Source organism: Rhinolophus hipposideros, assembly GCF_964194185.1.
Source record: "Rhinolophus hipposideros genome assembly, chromosome: 7".
NCBI classification, from domain to species: domain Eukaryota; kingdom Metazoa; phylum Chordata; class Mammalia; order Chiroptera; family Rhinolophidae; genus Rhinolophus; species Rhinolophus hipposideros.
The window spans coordinates 19,013,448-19,031,829 of record NC_138053.1 but is presented as its reverse complement, the minus strand read 5'-3'; the positions used below and the strand labels follow the sequence as shown (position 1 = coordinate 19,031,829).

Sequence of the window (18,382 nt, the reverse complement as noted above, 5' to 3'; positions counted from 1 at the left end):
GGCAGAGTCGAATAGTTGTATGAGAGACCTTATGGCCCACAAAGCCTGAAATATTTACTCTCCGGTCCTTCAAGAAAAAGTTTGCCAATTGCTGTGCTAGATGATTTGGTCTGATCCTAGTTAATTTATTATTATGAACATTTATATACCACTAATGTAACGTGGTCAAGTTAATCAGAAATCTCTGAAGTGTATGATTAAATATACTGTCTCTATATAGATCCAAACACCATCTGGCACTGTCTGTGAAGAGACTTTGGCAGTACTTGGTGAAGCAGGAAGAAATTCAGGAAACCTTTATCAGAAATATATTCACCAAGAAAAGGTGTCTCAATGAGGTGTGTATAAGTTAAAACCTGTTTATTGTTTTATTAGTGAAGTCTTCTGTATTATGTAACCATAAAGAATACATTGCATTTTAAAGACTTCTTAAAAATTCATTTTATAGCATAAACATATACTGTGCAGTTAATGTGAAGAAAAGTAATTGAAAAAAAAAGAGAGGGTCAATATTTTCCTAAGTCAATTTAATTTAAAGTAACTAATTCGTGTGTATTTGGGACATTTTTTCCCAAAAAAGGTAATTGTTTGCATTAAGATTCTGTTTTTTGTTTCCTGTGTTTGAGTTGTCATGATTCAACAATTTAAGAGATTAAAGTAGAAAGTTCCCATGATTTTCATGTGACAGTTAAGTTTATCTTAGAAGTTTAATTGAAACTAGGTTCATATATTGAAAACATTTCAAATACATATATTTCCATTTTATTCCATTGATTATGATTAATGAAATTTTGTAAATTCAATTTATAATAATACTATGACCGGTTCATATTATCATTATAATGGTTATTTTTCTCAGTTTAGTGCTACTAAAAAGTTTCGATTTGATGATATGGGAGACTTGCACCTGAATGTAAATTAACATTTTGCTTCTTTCTTTGAGACAATTTGCTATTTAAAAATATCGGGTAAACTAAACAATGAACTTAGTGATGTAGTTAATTCCTTATCTCCTCATGGACCAGTAACAGAGTTCAGTATTGGCAACTGGTCTGTGGATCACATTTTGAGAAGCACTGAACTATTCTAAAAGTAAGCTTTGTGCAGTTTTTGACGTGGGAGGGAAAAAGGAAGATATTTCCGTTGGAGAAATCAGGAAATAGAATGGCTTCATGATACACAGCAAAAAGCAAGATAGCGTCCAACCTCCTTGACAAAAAAGAGAATTATATATATCGTCTCTCAGTTTAAGCACTAATTTGTAAGAGGTAACTGTATGTACTGTTATTTAGTATTTGCCCGTTTTATGTAAATATATTTGAATTAGCCAAGCCAGGAAAGAATATGTAGTGTTCTTGCTAATTTAGAAGACTTGATATATGTACCTTAGTATAACATTGAAATCTAGACAAACAATAAATGCAGTAGATACAATACAAATGAATGTATTTCTGTATAACCTTGTGTAAGATGTATCTTAAATATTTAGTATATGAATTATTAAAACAATTCAAGAAAAATTTTGGATGAATAAAATTAAAAATTATTTTGCTAGATAATTGTGTCAGACTAATTAGCCTATGTTTACTGGTGAGGTAATGTTCCTTATTTTAAATATATCTTTATCTAAAATAATCTATTACAAGTTAAAGCATTCTGATAATAGTGTACAAAGTACTGCTGTATTGTTCTGTAGAAAAAGCATGTTTACTGTGCTTGTTACTTTTTTGGTTTCTATGATTTACCTTGTTATATGAATATGCAAATTTGGCATAATACTTTCAAATACAAAATAATTTTTTTAAAAAACATTGTCATATTTGATTAATATAGTCATAAAAATAAACACGTTTCTTTGCCTCTGATACATTTAGTGTATTTGGGAAATGAAATGGTTTTCAAAACAAAACAAAAAGCTATTGTACCCCTACATTGTCTAGTTGAATTAGGGAATAGAATCATTAAGGGAATAGATAACATAACCAAGCCAGAACGAATAAGGAAAGATATCATGTTTCTCCAAAAATAAGACCTGGTCTTACATTGTTTTGCTCCAAAAGACTCATTAGGGCTTATGTTCAGGGGAATGTCATCCTGAAAAATCATGCTAGGGCTTATTTTCCAGTTAGGTCTTATTTTCCGGGAAACACAGTAGCAAGAAGATAAATGAGTACAGTTATACCTTTTAAATTCATGTTCTTTTAGTTTCCTTAGGAGTTTCATGAGATCTTAAGCAAATTTTAAAGTTATTTTTGTATTACAAGTATTTTACTCAAAAGCAGGAATATGAATGCTGGACTAAAAGCTTTATAACTATCAGTAAGATAAATAGTTTCTCTGAATTTTAGTGTTTTTTGTCTGCAAAATGAGTATAATGCCTTCTACTTTGTAGTGTTTTAACCAGTACATTTAACTTATTTAAAACCTAGCATGATTAATGGTAGTTATTAGAAATTTATTATTTCTGCTTTGTTGTTTTATTCTTGCTAGTGATACTCTTAAAGGGACAAAGGGAATATGAAAAGGAAAAGTTTTTATAGTAAAACATAGACAGGATGAACAAAATAGAATATTAATTTTATAGAGTTGGTAGAAAATTATTTAATCTTTACTGGAAAGTTGACTGGCCTATTTTTGGTATTAACAAAATTACCTTCCATCCCTTTTTTAAATAAAATGATGGTTGTAATTAAATAGTTGAATCCAAGTCACTCCAACTTTTCAGGTGGTTAGGAAATAGATTCATGAAAGACCCTGTATTTTGGATGGGAGATGATGGAGAATATTTTGAGATTGCTGCTGTTTTCTTTATTCCTTTATGTGTTTGAAAATGAAATTTTCTTCCTCCGATCTTAAAATCCTGGTGTATCCTCAGATCTTTCTTTCCCTCTACAATGTTGTTCAATGGTACGTGCATTTTTAAAATAGAAGGTTTTTCCTATTTGTATTTATTTGGAAATTAAGTACAGATAGCTGCAAATAGACTACATCTGAATCATTCCCAACAACTACAACAAAAAAATGTTTGGCAGCTGTCATCTTTGTCCCCAATTCCTTTGTGTTTTCCTTCATTTTCTGAGTACTAAAGGTCTTGAACCAGACCGATCTTTAACGCGTGCTAATATCCTGTTTTAAGGAGGATATGTGCCTCCAAGCAGTTTATTGACTATTTATCTGGCTAAATCAAGAAAAGGAGAGAATTAGAAATCTAGAAATCAAAATGTTTTAATCAGTAGGTTTTTATGAGGAGTGAGACAAGACATCGTACTGTATATAAGAGAACAATTTGACTTTAATTTTCAGTTGCTAGTACTCTGGCACGAGTAGCTCTGAATTTTGTAATACTATGAAATACTTGGGGCACAATCTTGCTTTAATGTCAACATTTCAAAATGAGTAAAAATTTCTTAGGAGATCAAATAAAATTTATAGTGGTTGTTAATGAGTTTTGAGTAAGTTTTTAGTAATCCCTAACTATGCACCCCCCCACATGCTTCTTTCAAGATATATGAAATTAAAACAATAGTAGCTCAGTCCAGTGTTGTTTTCTAGTGAGTTTGTTTAAAAATATAATTTAAAAAATAGATCCCCAATATTTTGCATGTTATATCTCGTCCTTACTCTTTGTCATGTGGTTATTCTTTCTTAATGAAGTCATTAGAGGACAACTGTGAAAATTCTATGATGGAGGAGCCAAACATCAATAAGGTACAAAGCATCGTTCAACTGAAATTAGAGATTGCATTCTTTAACAAGAAAAACAGTGTTTCCATTTTAGCTTTGGACTGGACTTTGTTTTCATTGCAATTAAATTACTATTCCCTCAATTTATTCTTCTTTTAGTTTAACAAGTTAAATATTGCAATCATAAAATTGTTTTAATAATAAGAGAATGCAATTTTAAAGGGAGTTGAATGTATCCTGTTTTGGATACAGATTTTTTTGAGTAAATACAGGTTATTAATAAAATGTAATTACAATAGCCATCACAGAAAGTGTAGTAGTGTTCTGTTTTTGCAAGTATCACTTTTGAAGTTAAAATTCTTTCCTATGATATTAATTTCTTAAAACATACCAAATACTATTATATAACATTTATTTTACTGGTAAAAATAGCCTATAGCTATTTTTGACAAGCATATTGTCTTATATATAGTAAGTACTCATAAGTACTTGAGAACAAGAATACAAAGGATGATGAGAACTTGTGCAATCATGAAATAACCCCCAAATGTTATGTGATCACACATTCAAATAAACTTTTATTAGGTTGATATATAATTCATGCATTTCGCATTCTGATTTTAAGACTATCTCAACGGAGTGATGTTTAGGGAAAAGATTTCTCAAAAGAGTTTTTCGGATTTTTTTTAAGACTGTGAATTCCCACCTCTTATTTTTTCCCAAATGAATATTTTGGTAAATAGAAATAATTATATGCAGTTAATAAAAAAGGCTGATTTGCTGTCAAGTGTATGTTATAACAAAAACCTTGGCAAAATAAATACATGCAGTCCATATTTTGGAAATTTCTAATGGCCTTTGGATGTTTTGAAAGAATGTAATTCAAACTGTTAATCTGTTAACAGTATTCTTTGCCTTGCTAATTGTTAATTCCTACAGTCTATTCATTATAGTGAATTCTTATCCAAAGATATTTCTTTTGATACTTGATAAAATGTTAGTCAAAATGTTGTACTACTATAGTCATTACACTACATCAAAAGGCACCACCTTAAATATCATATTCAGCTGAAGATAAAAGATATTGGGGGTAGGGGCAGTCATTTATGGGAGGTTACCAGGAAAAGCACAGTAAACAAGGGTAAGGTTGTTATTCAGAATTAAGTTTTGGTCTCCTGTATTGATAAGTTTCTAGAAACATGGTCATCCCCATCTTCCTGGTAGAGCTAGGAAGAAACCCTTACAAATGGAGATTTCCCTTACAAATGTAAATGTCTTTTACAAAGTGTTAACTATGTTCTACTTGGTTTTCAGAGCTTCTCCCATGTCTACTGTTTCTTAAAATTAACCAGTCAAAAATAATTTTTATGCCAAGAAGACACTTTGGGGTTACATATTCTGTTCCCCTACAGGTTCTTGGCTGGAAAGCATGTTACTATACCAACTACTGTAGGAATTTGTAATGCAGTGTAGACATTTGTGTAATGCATTGTATTACCATGTTACGAGGGCTATGAAGTCACCAGGCAATAGGAATTTTTCAGCTCCATTATAATCGTTACTGTCATATATGCAGTTTGTCTTTGACCAAACATCATTATGTGGTGCATGACTATATTGAGATGGTTATATGATTTTCTTTTTATAGTCTGTCAATATGGCTAAATAGGTTGATGTATTTGTTTAATATTAAACCAACCTTGAATTCCCAGGGTAAGCCCCCATATGGTCATGATGTGTTATCTTTTTTATATGTTAATCGATTTGATTTGTTAAAAATTTTAAGAATTTTTGTATCTATGTTCATGAGAGATACTAGTTTGTAGTTTTCTTATAATGTTTTTGGTTTTTGTTTGTTTCTATGGGTCTTTTTAGACTTTTTGTTTGTTTGTTTTTGGTTTTAAAGTAATGCTGGCCTCATAAAAGGAGTTCAGAAATGTTCTCTCCTCTTTAATTTTTTGGAAGAATTTGTGTAGAATTAGTAATATCTGTTCCTTAGTAGAATTCACCAGAGAAACCATCTGGGTCTGGAGTGTTTTGCTTCGAATTCAATTTCTTTAACAGGTATAGGGGAGTTCAGATTATCTACTTCTTTTTGCATGAGCATTGGTAGTCCACGTCTTTCAAGAAATTTGTCTGCTTTATATCAGTTATCAGATATATTGCTATAAAGTTATCCATAATATTTGCTTATCCTTGTAATACACAGTAGAATCTATGGTAACATCACTTTGCATTTCTCTGCTCCAAGTTTGAAAATAAAATGATTTCACCTTAATATTTATATTTCCTAATATTTTGGGTATTGGTATCACTTTATATTCACTTGATTACTTTTCATTTCTTTCCAGTATGCCTTTGACACTCTTTAGATCTCATCTTACTTCATTCTTGTTTCACTGTATCACTAGAGTAGTGCTGAAGTACTCCAGGTATACAGCTTTATATTATAGAAGGTGGTAGTAACTGAAAATCAATAATGAGACCTAGAATCTCGGTTCAGTTTTCAGTAGATTTGTTTGAGACCTCGAGCTCATTCTTCCTTAAAGCCTCATTTACTGCCGTGTTTCCCCGAAAATTAGACCTAGCCGGACAATCAGCTCTAAGGCGTCTTTTGGAGCAAAAATTAATATAAGACCCCGCCTTATTTTACTATAAGACTGGGTTTTATATGATATAATATAATATAATATAATATAATATAATATAATATAATATAATATAATATAATATATAATACAAGACCGGGTCTTACATTAATTTTTGCTCCAAAAGACGCCTTAGAGCTGATTGTCCGGCTAGGTATTATTTTCGGGGAAACACTGTAACATATAAGATTAGGGTTGATAGTTTTAGATACCCTGCTGCTCTAATTGAGATAGTACTAAAGTCCTGGAGTCAGTTTGTTAGAACTGTTCCTTTCTCCAGTTTCTAGGAAGCTCTGTGGAACACAAACACTATTCAGATCAATTTCTAATTGTGGTAAAATATACATACAAAATTTGCCACTTTAATCATTTTAAATGTGTAGTTGAGTGACATTAAGTACATTCACATTGTTGTGCAACCATCACCATCGTCCATCTCCAGAACTTTTTCATCTTAAACTGAAAGAAACTCTGTACCCATTAAACAGTAGCTCTCCATTCCCCACCCCCAATCAACTACAGTTCTACTTTCTGTCTCTATGAATTTTACTACCCTAATTATCTGATTAAGTGGAATTATTCAATATTTGTGCTTTTGTGACTGGCTTAGTTCACTTAGCATAATGTCTTCAGGGTTCTTCCATGCTGTTGCATGTATTAGAATTTCCTTTCTTTTTAAGGTTAAATAATATTTCATTGTGTATGTATAACACATTTTGTTTATCCATTCATCTGTTAATGGACATTTTAGTTATTCTCATCCTTTGGTTATTGTGAATAATGCTGCTTTGAACATTGGTATACAAATATCTGTTCAAGTCTCTGCTTTTAGTTCTTTTGGGTACATACCCAGAAGTGGAATTGCTGGACCATATGGTAATTCTATGTTTACTTTTTTGATCTGCATAAGTTCTTAAAGTCTCTTTTAACACTGATATTTGAATTCTTTTTTCTTCATTTTATAATGCATGACTTGAATCTTTGGATCTGCCAAATTTTATAACGCATGACTTAAAATTTTACATTAAAAACCTTTAAGACCATATTTGTTGTTGTTAACTACAATTTTATATTATGTCCTTTAGCAAATTATGTTTGAAGCACAGGCAAGTTCTATATCTATTTTTAGTTGACCATATCACGTTCCTACTTCCTTCTTTTTCCAGTTTAGACTCCATGATCCATCATTGTGATAAATCCCTTACAAACATCCTCAGCCCTTTTGCCCTGTTCTCTCTACACTTTACATGCCTTGAAAACTTCGAAATCTGTTTAAACCCATTTGCTGTCAAAATAAGTGCAGTTAGCAAAGATTTAGCCTTGTTTTTCCACCACCAAATCTAATTCTGTTCTATATTCAGATATTTTATTCTGTCCTGTCTTAAAATGAACTGTCACTCTTTTATCCAAGGCCAGTGGTGTGCACTGGTTCTATCTATTCTTTTCCACCCAAGGACTTTGCTTCAATAGTTATCCCCCTTCTCTAATAAAGTGTTGCCTCTCTCTTAGATTATTCTCTCTACATAAGCAAATACAGAGGGTGCAAAAAAAATGTATACACATTTTAAGAAAGGAAAATTGTATTAAAATTGTAATAATGTGTAACAATAACAAAAGATGACTGCAAGTCACGTTTGACTTCTGCAATTACAAGAGGTGCTCAAAGTGGTTATCATCAGCGTCCAGACACTTCTGATTACAGCGAACTACTGCTTGAGCAACGTTGACCAAAGTGTCCACTTATATACAATTTTTTGGCACACTGCTATATCTTATTTTCTCATTTTCAAATGCAAACCAAAAAACCTACCTTTGAATCTGTATACCACCCCATTTATTTAATCCCCTATCTAGGAAGTTTGATACGGTTGCCTATAGAGTCATACAAGACTTAAAGAGTAGTGGTAGAAACACCACGTAGAAACCACCCAGTTTAAGAAATAAAACACTATCAACTCAGTTGAATGCTTCTGTGATTCTTTCTCCCTATTTTTTTTCTCCCTAATAGTGGGCTTCCCTTCCTATTTTAACAACCAGATGTCATGTGTCTCTCTAATCTATTTACATATTATCTCCAGCCTACTCCACTGAGATTGTCTTTGTCAAAGTCACCAATAACGTCCAGAATGCTAAATTAAGTAGTCGATTCTTTTTCTTTTTCTACTTCAACTTTTCAGTATCCTTTGATTCTGTTGACTCCAGTCATCAATTCTTAGAAGTCTTGTTTCACTTGGTTTCCATAGCATCGTCTTTAAGTATTCATAGTTAGAAAATGTTCCCTTTTTGTTTATAATCAAATTGCATTTTAAATTAGGATGTATATTTGACGTCTTTATATCCAGTGACTATAAGTTTTGTTTGCAAAGGAATATTTTGGTTTGCTTATAAATCTCTTTCAGTATTACAATTGCCTGGTCATCTTAGTTGCCATTTTTTTTCTTTTTAATATTGCTAACCCTACTCAGTTTTGTGGTCAAACAATGGATGGGCATTAATGATATTTTTGTCTTAAATTTTGTGGGAAGTTAATGTGTTGTATTCTAATTTCAAATTAATAACTTCTGCACTTCATAGCAAGTCATGAAACATTTTATAGTAATTCATTTTAAAGATTGAAGGTTAAGGAGGATAAAATAAAATGAAATTATCCTACATTAAGCAGCATTTCCAACTCTTAATAATTTTCTACTCTTCTTACCCAGAGTTAATAAAATATTTATGTAAATATTTTAATAAATGTTGATTATATATAGTACTCTCTTCTGAGTTCAAAGGTATTGTATATAACTTCTCTGGGGTACTTATAAGGTCGAATATATTTCCCTTATCTAAAGTACATTGAATTATGGTTTATTCAGCTACTAAAATGATTATTGGCTTGGGAAAATTACTATACCTTTCAGGGTTTCAGGTTTTTCTTCTATAACTTAGAAGTTATTTTAGACTAGGAATCAGTGAACTATATTCAGGAGGCCATATTCCACCTGTTCTTCTATAGGTTGTGAGCTAAGAATGGTCTTTATATTTTTATAAGATTATTTTAAAAAAAGAATATGTAACAGTGACCCTGTATGGTCTGCAAAACCTAAAATATTTACTATCTGGCGTTTTAATATTTATAAAATATTATCAAAGGATTGTAATGCTAAGAAATGTGGCAAACAAATTTTACTTTAATAAATTAAAATGTCTTGATCTTTTAATTCATTGCAGTTTGGCAACATAAGCAATTAATGAAGTTATATGTTATATCAACAGTGTGAAAAAGCAAGTTCGAAAAAATTTAAATTCCCCTTGTCAAATAAGTTTTGTTTTAGTGATACTGAGCATGTAAAATAGTACCTTTGGATTTAAAATATCTAAAGAGTTTCTTAAAATAATTTATGGAAGTATTAAATGACAGATTGGCATATATTATTTCTATTACTAAAATCATTTTTATATATATTTTTTCCCTCCATTTAGATAGAAGCAGATTTGGGATATCCTGGAGGTAAAGCAAGAATTATTCATAAGGAATCTGATATCATTACTGCTTTTGCTGTTAATAAAGTAAGTACATAGACATTTATTTCCTTCAAGTATTAAGTATTCATAGTTGGAGAATGTTTCCTCTTCTGTCAGTTTATTCAGCATCAGTATTTCTTTTTCCCCAAACACTTCCTACTCCTAAAATTGCAATCTGAATAAATTTTATTTTATAAAATGATTATATTGTTTGATAATTTAATTTTTTATTTTAAATATATACCAGATAAAATAATGTTTTCCTACTTTACAAAGAGAAGTATCAAGTATGTGATGCCCTTTAGAATTTACATTAACATGTTAAGGGTTAATCCAAAGAAAAGGTTTTCTTTCTGTTTTCATTATACGTATGTTGAATGTGATTCTTAATATTAGATCAAATCTAAGCCCCTTAGCTAGGCAATTCTCATGTGGTAATATGATATATACACGTCAAATATAAATACAAAATTATTGTCTATGCCCAACAACTGACTCCCCCTGAAGAAAATATGGTTTTAAATATTCTATGCTATAAAACATATACACAGTCTGCCATTTAGTGTTTGAGTGTATCTGTTTAATTTTTATTTCTCCAGATATGTTAAATTTACAGCTAAGAAATAATACCTGTTGCTTTACATTGCATTATTTTAAAATGCCGCTGTGATTGAACTTTTCCCATTTGTTTGGTTGTCAATAGCTGTGAAAGATCTGAGATATTCTCCTAAGATATTCCAGCTAACAAGTTGGCTTTTGCAATTTAATGGATGCGGTTAGAAGACATGATACCTGGTCCAGAGACAAAGGACAGTTTTTCCTTAATAGCAAAAGCAATAGCCAGAATATCAGCATTTTTGCACTGGTTCCTGCGCTATAATTCCCACAAAGCGACAGGACGAGGGCCAGATACCCGCACACAAAGTAGTTTGCATTACAGGAACGGAACAGAGTTTCGGGAACCCAAATCTTTTCTAATGATACTAAGTATACGTACCTTTGATCACCCCCCTCCCTAGTTCTGAATTTTGCAAGCTTTAGGGAGGTTGGACCATTCTGGTAAATTAGAGAGACAGTGCTGGAAGAAATAAAGTGGTACACGCATTACCATTTATAGCTGGCTCTCTGTTGGATGCTCTTGAATTCTTAGAACATAAGCATATTTCTAAACTCAAGCTGATGATTATTACACTCAAAATTTATTAAAATTAATTTAAAATATTCATTTGTGAGAATGCAATATGTTCTGTACCTCAAAGTTAATCATTTCTTGAAGCTGTTTTGTAGTTTTCATTTTCAAAAGTAGCCCATATACATGTTGTTGTTTTTATTTTAAAATTACCGTATGATTTATTTTTCAGGCAAATAGGAACTGCATAGCAGTTGCTTCAAGCCATGATGTTCAAGAACTGGATGTTTCTGGAATCCTTGCTACACAGATCTATACTTGGGTAGATGATGATATAGAAATGGAAACCAAAGGGTACCCTTACACTTTATTGATATTGTTTTTCCAGTAACATTGCAATATGAATGATGATATCCACAGAACTATAACTGTCAAAAGATTTTTTAAAGAAATATTCCCAGATTGCAAGCAGAATGGAAGCTGATATGCTAAAGAATGAAGAGGGGGTGGCAGGAGCTCTAACGAAGGGAATTGAGGATTAAAAGAGAGTAAGTGAAGGGATCGGAAGTTATTCATATATGAGGTTATTATCTGTGAGTTAGGAGTTAAGAGCTGAAGAAAATTAATTTTAAAGGAAAACATAAAGTCATATGTTAGAGCTTTCAGGTATCAAAAAGAAATAAAGAACGGATGGGTTGCTTTCATTCTGGTTGACATTCCTTTGTAGGTCAGAAGATTTCTTGGTTATACACGCTCGTGATGATATAACAGCTGTGCAAGGTACAACCCCATATACACATAGCAATCCTGGCACTCCAATCAACATGCCATGGCTTGGTAGTACACAGACTGGCAGAGGAGCATCTGTGGTATGTCAAGTTAAAAATATTTGTGTATAAATTACCCTAATTTTTCCTCCAGCTGAAGAGATAACAGGAAGATTTAAACAATTTTTTTCTAAAAGTTTTTTTTTTTTAGTAAGTCATACTTGCTGGAAGTTGTAAATTTTGATTTTGAAAAACAGTATGTTTTCACGTTTTAAAGATAACAAAAATTATTTTAAATAAATAATTTAAAATTCAAAGAGCTGTTTTTTAAGTAATAATTATTTGGAACTTATTGGTCTAAATCAGGCCCCAGCGAGCTATGGTCTATGGGTTAAAATCTGCCTACCACCTGTTTTTGTATAGACAGCATACTAAGAATGGTGTTTATATTTTTTAGTGTTTGAAAAAAAATCAAAAGAGGAATGGTATTTCATGACACATGAAAATTATGTGAAGTTCAAATTTCACTATCTATAAGTAAAGTTTTATTGGAATATAGCCAGTCATTTGTTTATATTTTACCTATGGATGCTTTCATGCTACAGTGACAGAATTGAGTATCTGAGACAGAGACTATATACCCATAAAGCACAAAATATTATCTGGTCTTTTACAAAAAAGTTTGCTAACCCTAGTCTCGATATTGTCTTTTAATGGATATCAATTAACAACTGTGCCCATATTAAGTATGATTTTTTTTTAATGCTGAGACAAATACATTTTTTTGAGCCAATGAAAACAATATGAATTGTTTTCAATTTAAGCAAAGTATAATATGCAGATGAACTGAAACAGAATTTTTCTGAAGTAATGGAAGATCTTCTTGAGCCCTGATCCACGTTTATACCTATATGAGATCCCTTTATTGATACTTAGGTTATAGGAATTGATACATAGAATCGAAGAAACCCAGCACCAGTAGTTCTTTCAGTTACTTTCTAGGTAGTAGGGTTGTTTTTAGTTTCCTAAATCCTATAGAATTCTTTCCTTGGCCAAAAAAATTGTTTTTCCACTAATTAGTAAGGGTAATTATTTAAATGAAGGTTGAATCATCTTTAATAATACCTGATAATATACTTAATGCAACTCCTTTATTGCTCCATATAACCTTATTCTTTGAGCAATCTGTTGCAGATGTTATAATTACTCCTACTTATTATCATTTTTCAGGTTATGATTTAGATCCACAAAGGTCAAGTGATTTAACTCAGGTCACTGTCCCAAATTTGTGATGGAGTTTGTATTACAGCCCTCCATTCCCCTTAGCTCATTGATTTCAGGTGGGAGTGTTTTAAGGTTAAATTGAAGAATTTGAAAAGCTACCTAGTAATTATTCAAAAGAATGACTTGGTCATTAATAATGTTTTCCAACTGACAGATATATTAATATTCAGATATAAAGCCTACTGATTGTCACCCCAATAACCTTTAATTAAAAATTAATAAATTTTAAAAATCTATTGATATTATAATCTTTTACAGGGGAACTTAAAGAGAATATACAAAATATATGACAAAAAATAACAGGCACTCTTTTCCAACTCCAGTTTTAGAGAATACAATATAGTTCTTCCTATAACAGTTTTCTTTGCTGGTCCCTCTGCTTCCACATTTGCTCCCTCTATCAGAGTTGCTCTTTCCTAAAGCACCATTTATGTTGTCACTCCCCTGCTTAAAACTTCAGATCTCCCAATACAACTTTAAAAAAACAAGATCTTAACATGACCTCCAAGGCCGGATGTGGTTTAACTCCTGTCAGCCTCTGCAGCCTCATCTCCATTCCACACCTGATTCTCTTTGCTCTTCTTATCAGGGTGGCCTCTTTCTGTCCCTTGGACACATCAGGCACATTGCCATGTGGGAGCCATTGCCTTGCTTTGTGCTTAAAATGCTCTTTTCCTGTTTCACCATTCAGATCTCAACTCAAATTTCCATAGATTTCTCTCGCTTTCCCTATTGAAGGCATCTACCCCTCCCTACCCTACCCCATATATCATATTCCATTTTATCATCTTTATAGCTTTTATCAGTTTTGAAATTATATATTATTTCCATGTCTTTTTTATACCCTCTTGAATGTAAGCTCTTTGAGAGATTGCTTTTTGCCTGCCTTGTACATTGATGATTTCTAACTAGAATGGTGTTTAACATATAGTCGGTGCTCAGAAAATACTTGTTTATACTCCAAAGCGTTATAATACAGAATTTACCATTGCCATTCCTCTCAGAACTGAATTTTCTTCCTATCTAAATCTTAGAAGGACATTTTTAGCTAGGGTCATTTTGATTTGTAAACGTAAGTATTTGGATTGCCCCACTCCATCCTCCAGAAAAAGACAGATATAATAAGGGGGTTCTTTTTTTATGCTTCTTCTAAAATAATTAATGACCTTTTCCCTTATAATGTTTTATGTATGCTTTCAGAAACTGTTTTAAAGCTGTGTTTATTTTTTTATTCATGGTTTTCCTTTGATACTTAGAAAGCATCATTTAGTTAGATAAAAAGATGAAAGAACAGGAACCTCTTAGGCATTTCTTTAAGAGGAACATGAGATTTAAACATGAAGTTTGCTAAACAACAGTAACATTCAGCAGGTTTTGGGGCTTTTTGTGGAGAATTAATAAAATATTTTCTTAATCCTATTTTATTGATTTATGAATACTAACAAAAGAACACTTGTTATGAAAAACTTGTGTTGTATTGGAATGTATGGTCTTCCTCCCTCCCTCCCCAGCCCCCCCCCCACCCGTCCCCGTCTTTCTTTCAGTGTTTCTATCCCTTACTAGTTCTGCTGGATAATCCCTTCTTTCCTATCAAATCCCCACTTTACTCACAACTCCAGGCTACTTGAACAATTTAAAATCCAAAAGAACAACAGTAACAAAAAATCTGCATGAGACTGATGCTACAAACTTAGGGTAAAATATAACTGTAGTTATAGTGATATATAAATAGGAAATATTCTATAAATTAAAATTATCCCTTTAATTTCCCATATTTATTTTACTCTTATTTGACAGGTTATTTAAATATTTAAAGCATGATTTACAAGTGGATAAATAAACAGACCCAGACTATCAATTAAAAATTTATACAATTTTCTGTTTACTTCTTTTTTTTTCACATGCTTCTGCCTGTCTTTTTAACCTTATGTTATTCAGGATTATTCCAATAAATTTAAGGGGATCAGAAAAGAATTGGCAAGAAAGGAGGTAAGACTAAATTCTCAAGGTGAATTCGTTCCCACAACCTAGTCAATTATGCAGAAAATGTGTGTACACTTAAATATAAGAGGGCTGAACTATTAAACTTAATTTCTGTTGCCATGTTTAGTCTTTTTACCACTCATAATGACAGTTACAGAATCACATAAAAATAAATCCATGTTGTTTGAGTTTCCTGTAACAAGTAAAATTTTTAATATTACTACTGTAACTAGAAGAACATTTTTTCTTTGTTAACAGATGATTAAGAAAGCCATTAATAATGTCAGAAGAATGACTTCTCATCCCACTCTACCTTACTGTAAGTTGATAATATTTAGCCATTACTCTAAGGAATTTAAAGGAAGCTTTTAGTTTTAATCAAAAGATTTACTTTTTTTCTAGAGAATGTTTGATAGCAAATAAGATCTTCATTTCAAAATTGGATAAAAATAGAAAAAGAATTCCTGAATTAATAGAGAAGTGTAACTTAGTGTAGTAAATTTTTAACATTTTTGACTGCATATTTTTAAGTTAGCACATTTTATTTCTCAACATTTTTGTACTCATTACACAATGTTAAATTGTAGTTGATAATTATTGTTTTAATAGAATCACCTTCATCTTTTGTTACATAAACCAGAACCATGCCTTGGTCATTTATTGGCTCATCATAATCAGTTTGTATTTTATTAATATTTTTGTGGAGAATTTTGTCAGTTTATCTTTTATCAGATACACTAAGTATAGGAAATCATTATTAGTAAGTTTTTATCTTCTAAGGCAGGATACATTTATTTTCAGTTAATCTTTCTAGGAATCTCAAAAGTTTTTCTTCCTTTAACAAAGAACTTAATTTATGGGGAATGTTTTGGAAATATTGAAGCAGAGAAAAAAATAATAGAGACAACTTTAAAATTAACTGGTGGGTTGGAATCTATTCATATTGGCATGTGAGTATTCCAGGTTTTTTTTATATATATAATTTTTAAGTTGTGCCCTTCATCAAGTTGTCTTACCACACAGTAACAAAAATAGTGCATGTTCATTAAGAGGTATTCATGTCCTTCCAATTTAATAAACTGTAAAAAAAATGACCACCTTTTTTTTAGAGATATTCTGATAAAATACAATTGACTGAACCAATGTTCTTTTCTACTAACTATATTTCCCCAAAAATAAGACCTAGCCGGGCCATCAGCTCTAATGCGTCTTTTAGAGCAAAAATTAATATAAGACCTGGTATATTATATTATTATATTATATTATTTTATATTATATTATATTTATTATATTTAATATTATATATTATACCCGGTCTTATATTAATTTTTGTTCCAAAAGACGCATTAGAGCTGATGGCCCTGCTAGGTCTTATTTTTGGGGAAACACGGTAATTATAATAAGTGGTGTAGCATATATTGTCAAAGTTGTGCACCAGTATCCAACAGAAGTGTTCAAGAGAACCATACATTTAAAACGAAGAGAGTAATTTCTGTTACTTATACTCAAGGAATAAAATAGTGTTTTCACTACATTAAATTATTCAGCACTAGAAGTATATTTTCTAACAAGTCTAATGTGAAGTGAGAACTAAAAATTAGTCATGAAGCTTAGAGTAAGGAGTCAAATGTGTTTTGAAAACAAAGCTTGAATAATATTATTCTCACAGCAAGAAATATTTGGCATGCTTAAAAACCTGTCCTGAAATATTGAAGGGATTTCACAGCATGTGTCCTGACAGGTGACTAGTTTATAGGGAATTCTCTACTTCAATCCCATAAATTTAAATAAAGAGATCCCTAGCTTCAAAGGCAATTGATGGACATATTTCAGAGTTATTAGGTAGCATCAGATCACTTCTATCTTGGGCTAAGTACTTTCTGTCTTCAAAGAAGTACCATACTGGCAAATAAAAGACTTGAAAAATTGAAAGCTAATTAAATTAATCACAGGATATTTTTTTTTCAGTATATCTTTTCATGTCATGAACAAGTCCCACAGATAGTAATTTAGTTCAACAATAAGCACTTTTTGTGTAGTGGAAATGTTATGAGACAGGATTTTTTAAAATTTTACTCTGAATTTCAGATACCTCAAAATAGTTTATTCCTTTGGAGTAGATCTTTTAAAAAACCTTAGTCATTAGAAACCACTACTTTTTGATTTTTACTTTAGGGAAGTTTTTAGAAGTTAGGCTAATGGGTTGGATTAAAATAGAAATGGAAGTCTTAATATCTAATTTTTAAAAAAATAATGAGCTTATTAAGGTTTACCATTGTAGTTAATCCTACTGCTTTTATTTGACACTCTTGAGTTACTAGTGAGGGATATTTGCTCAGACAACCTGGTTATAGGAAACTTAATTTTGTTCTTTAAAATCTTAGTTTGTAAAGGCTTTAAGAGATGCTTTCATTTTATGTCAGCTACTAATAATTAGGGACTTTTTTCAAATAAATTAAAATCATAAATAATACTAGAAAACTTTGAGTGGATTTTAAATACAACTAAGCCAATTTACTTTTTTGAATAAGCTGACTACTGGGGACAAGGGAAAAGAGCTAATATTCCCAGTCTCAAGAAATTCTACCCATCCTCTCAACCCCAGCCCAGTGTTAAAACATTTCAGAACAATTGAAGTCCATTTATTTAAGTACTTGCTAAGGAATGAGGGAATATATATTAATATATGATTAGAAATGTGCCAGATCTTTATATAGAATAATCAAATTTCTCATTACCTCTGTACCTCATTAATACTGATCATTATACTTAACATAAATTGAGTCCTATATGTTAGGCATATTTCTGAATGATTCATGTGAATTATCCCACTTCTCACCACTATCCAGTGACTTATGTATCATTATTCTCCTGTTACAGGAAGGCAATAGGCTCAGGGTGGGTAAATAAGTTTCCTAGTATCACACAGTTAGTTAATGGTACAGTGAAGTGTTAGCAATTATTTAGCATGTTCATGTTTCTCAGTGAAACAAATAATATATATTTGAAATATCAGGTCAATCAGAATAACTCAGAAATGATTTTTTTCTTTAGCATGAGCACGACATTCAAGACCTCCTATAATCTTTTTTTTTTTTTTAAAGAGAAAAATGTAATAAGAACTGGCTCTGTAGTAACCCCAGCATTTGTTAAGTGGTTACGATAAAAGTTATTTATTAAAGGCTATTAAAACATTGAGATAATTTTAAAAGGAAATAAAATTTGTTGAGGTCTGATTTAATTGCTTCTGTTGTTTTGTGTGAAGATATATTCTCAAATAAAAGTACATCATATAGTTACCTGTTTTTAAGATTAAGGGTATTCAAGCAAAATTTCATACAAAGGTAAATTCATGTAAATGAATTTGATGAATTCATGTA

At 31.2% G+C, this 18,382-nt stretch overlaps 1 protein-coding gene across 3 annotated transcripts in view; it reads left to right on the top strand.

Annotated features, from left to right (window-relative positions):
• Positions 1–18,382, top strand: part of DMXL1 (Dmx like 1) — a 112,578-nt gene that overhangs the window by 79,723 nt on the left and 14,473 nt on the right. For all 3 annotated transcript variants that reach the window (XM_081054298.1, XM_081054297.1, XM_081054299.1), the window contains 5 exons: positions 221–338; positions 9,798–9,884; positions 11,201–11,322; positions 11,696–11,837; positions 15,261–15,321. In XM_081054298.1, coding sequence (XP_080910424.1) covers positions 221–338; positions 9,798–9,884; positions 11,201–11,322; positions 11,696–11,837; positions 15,261–15,321 — 530 coding nt within the window. The remainder of the gene's footprint in view (positions 1–220; positions 339–9,797; positions 9,885–11,200; positions 11,323–11,695; positions 11,838–15,260; positions 15,322–18,382) is intronic.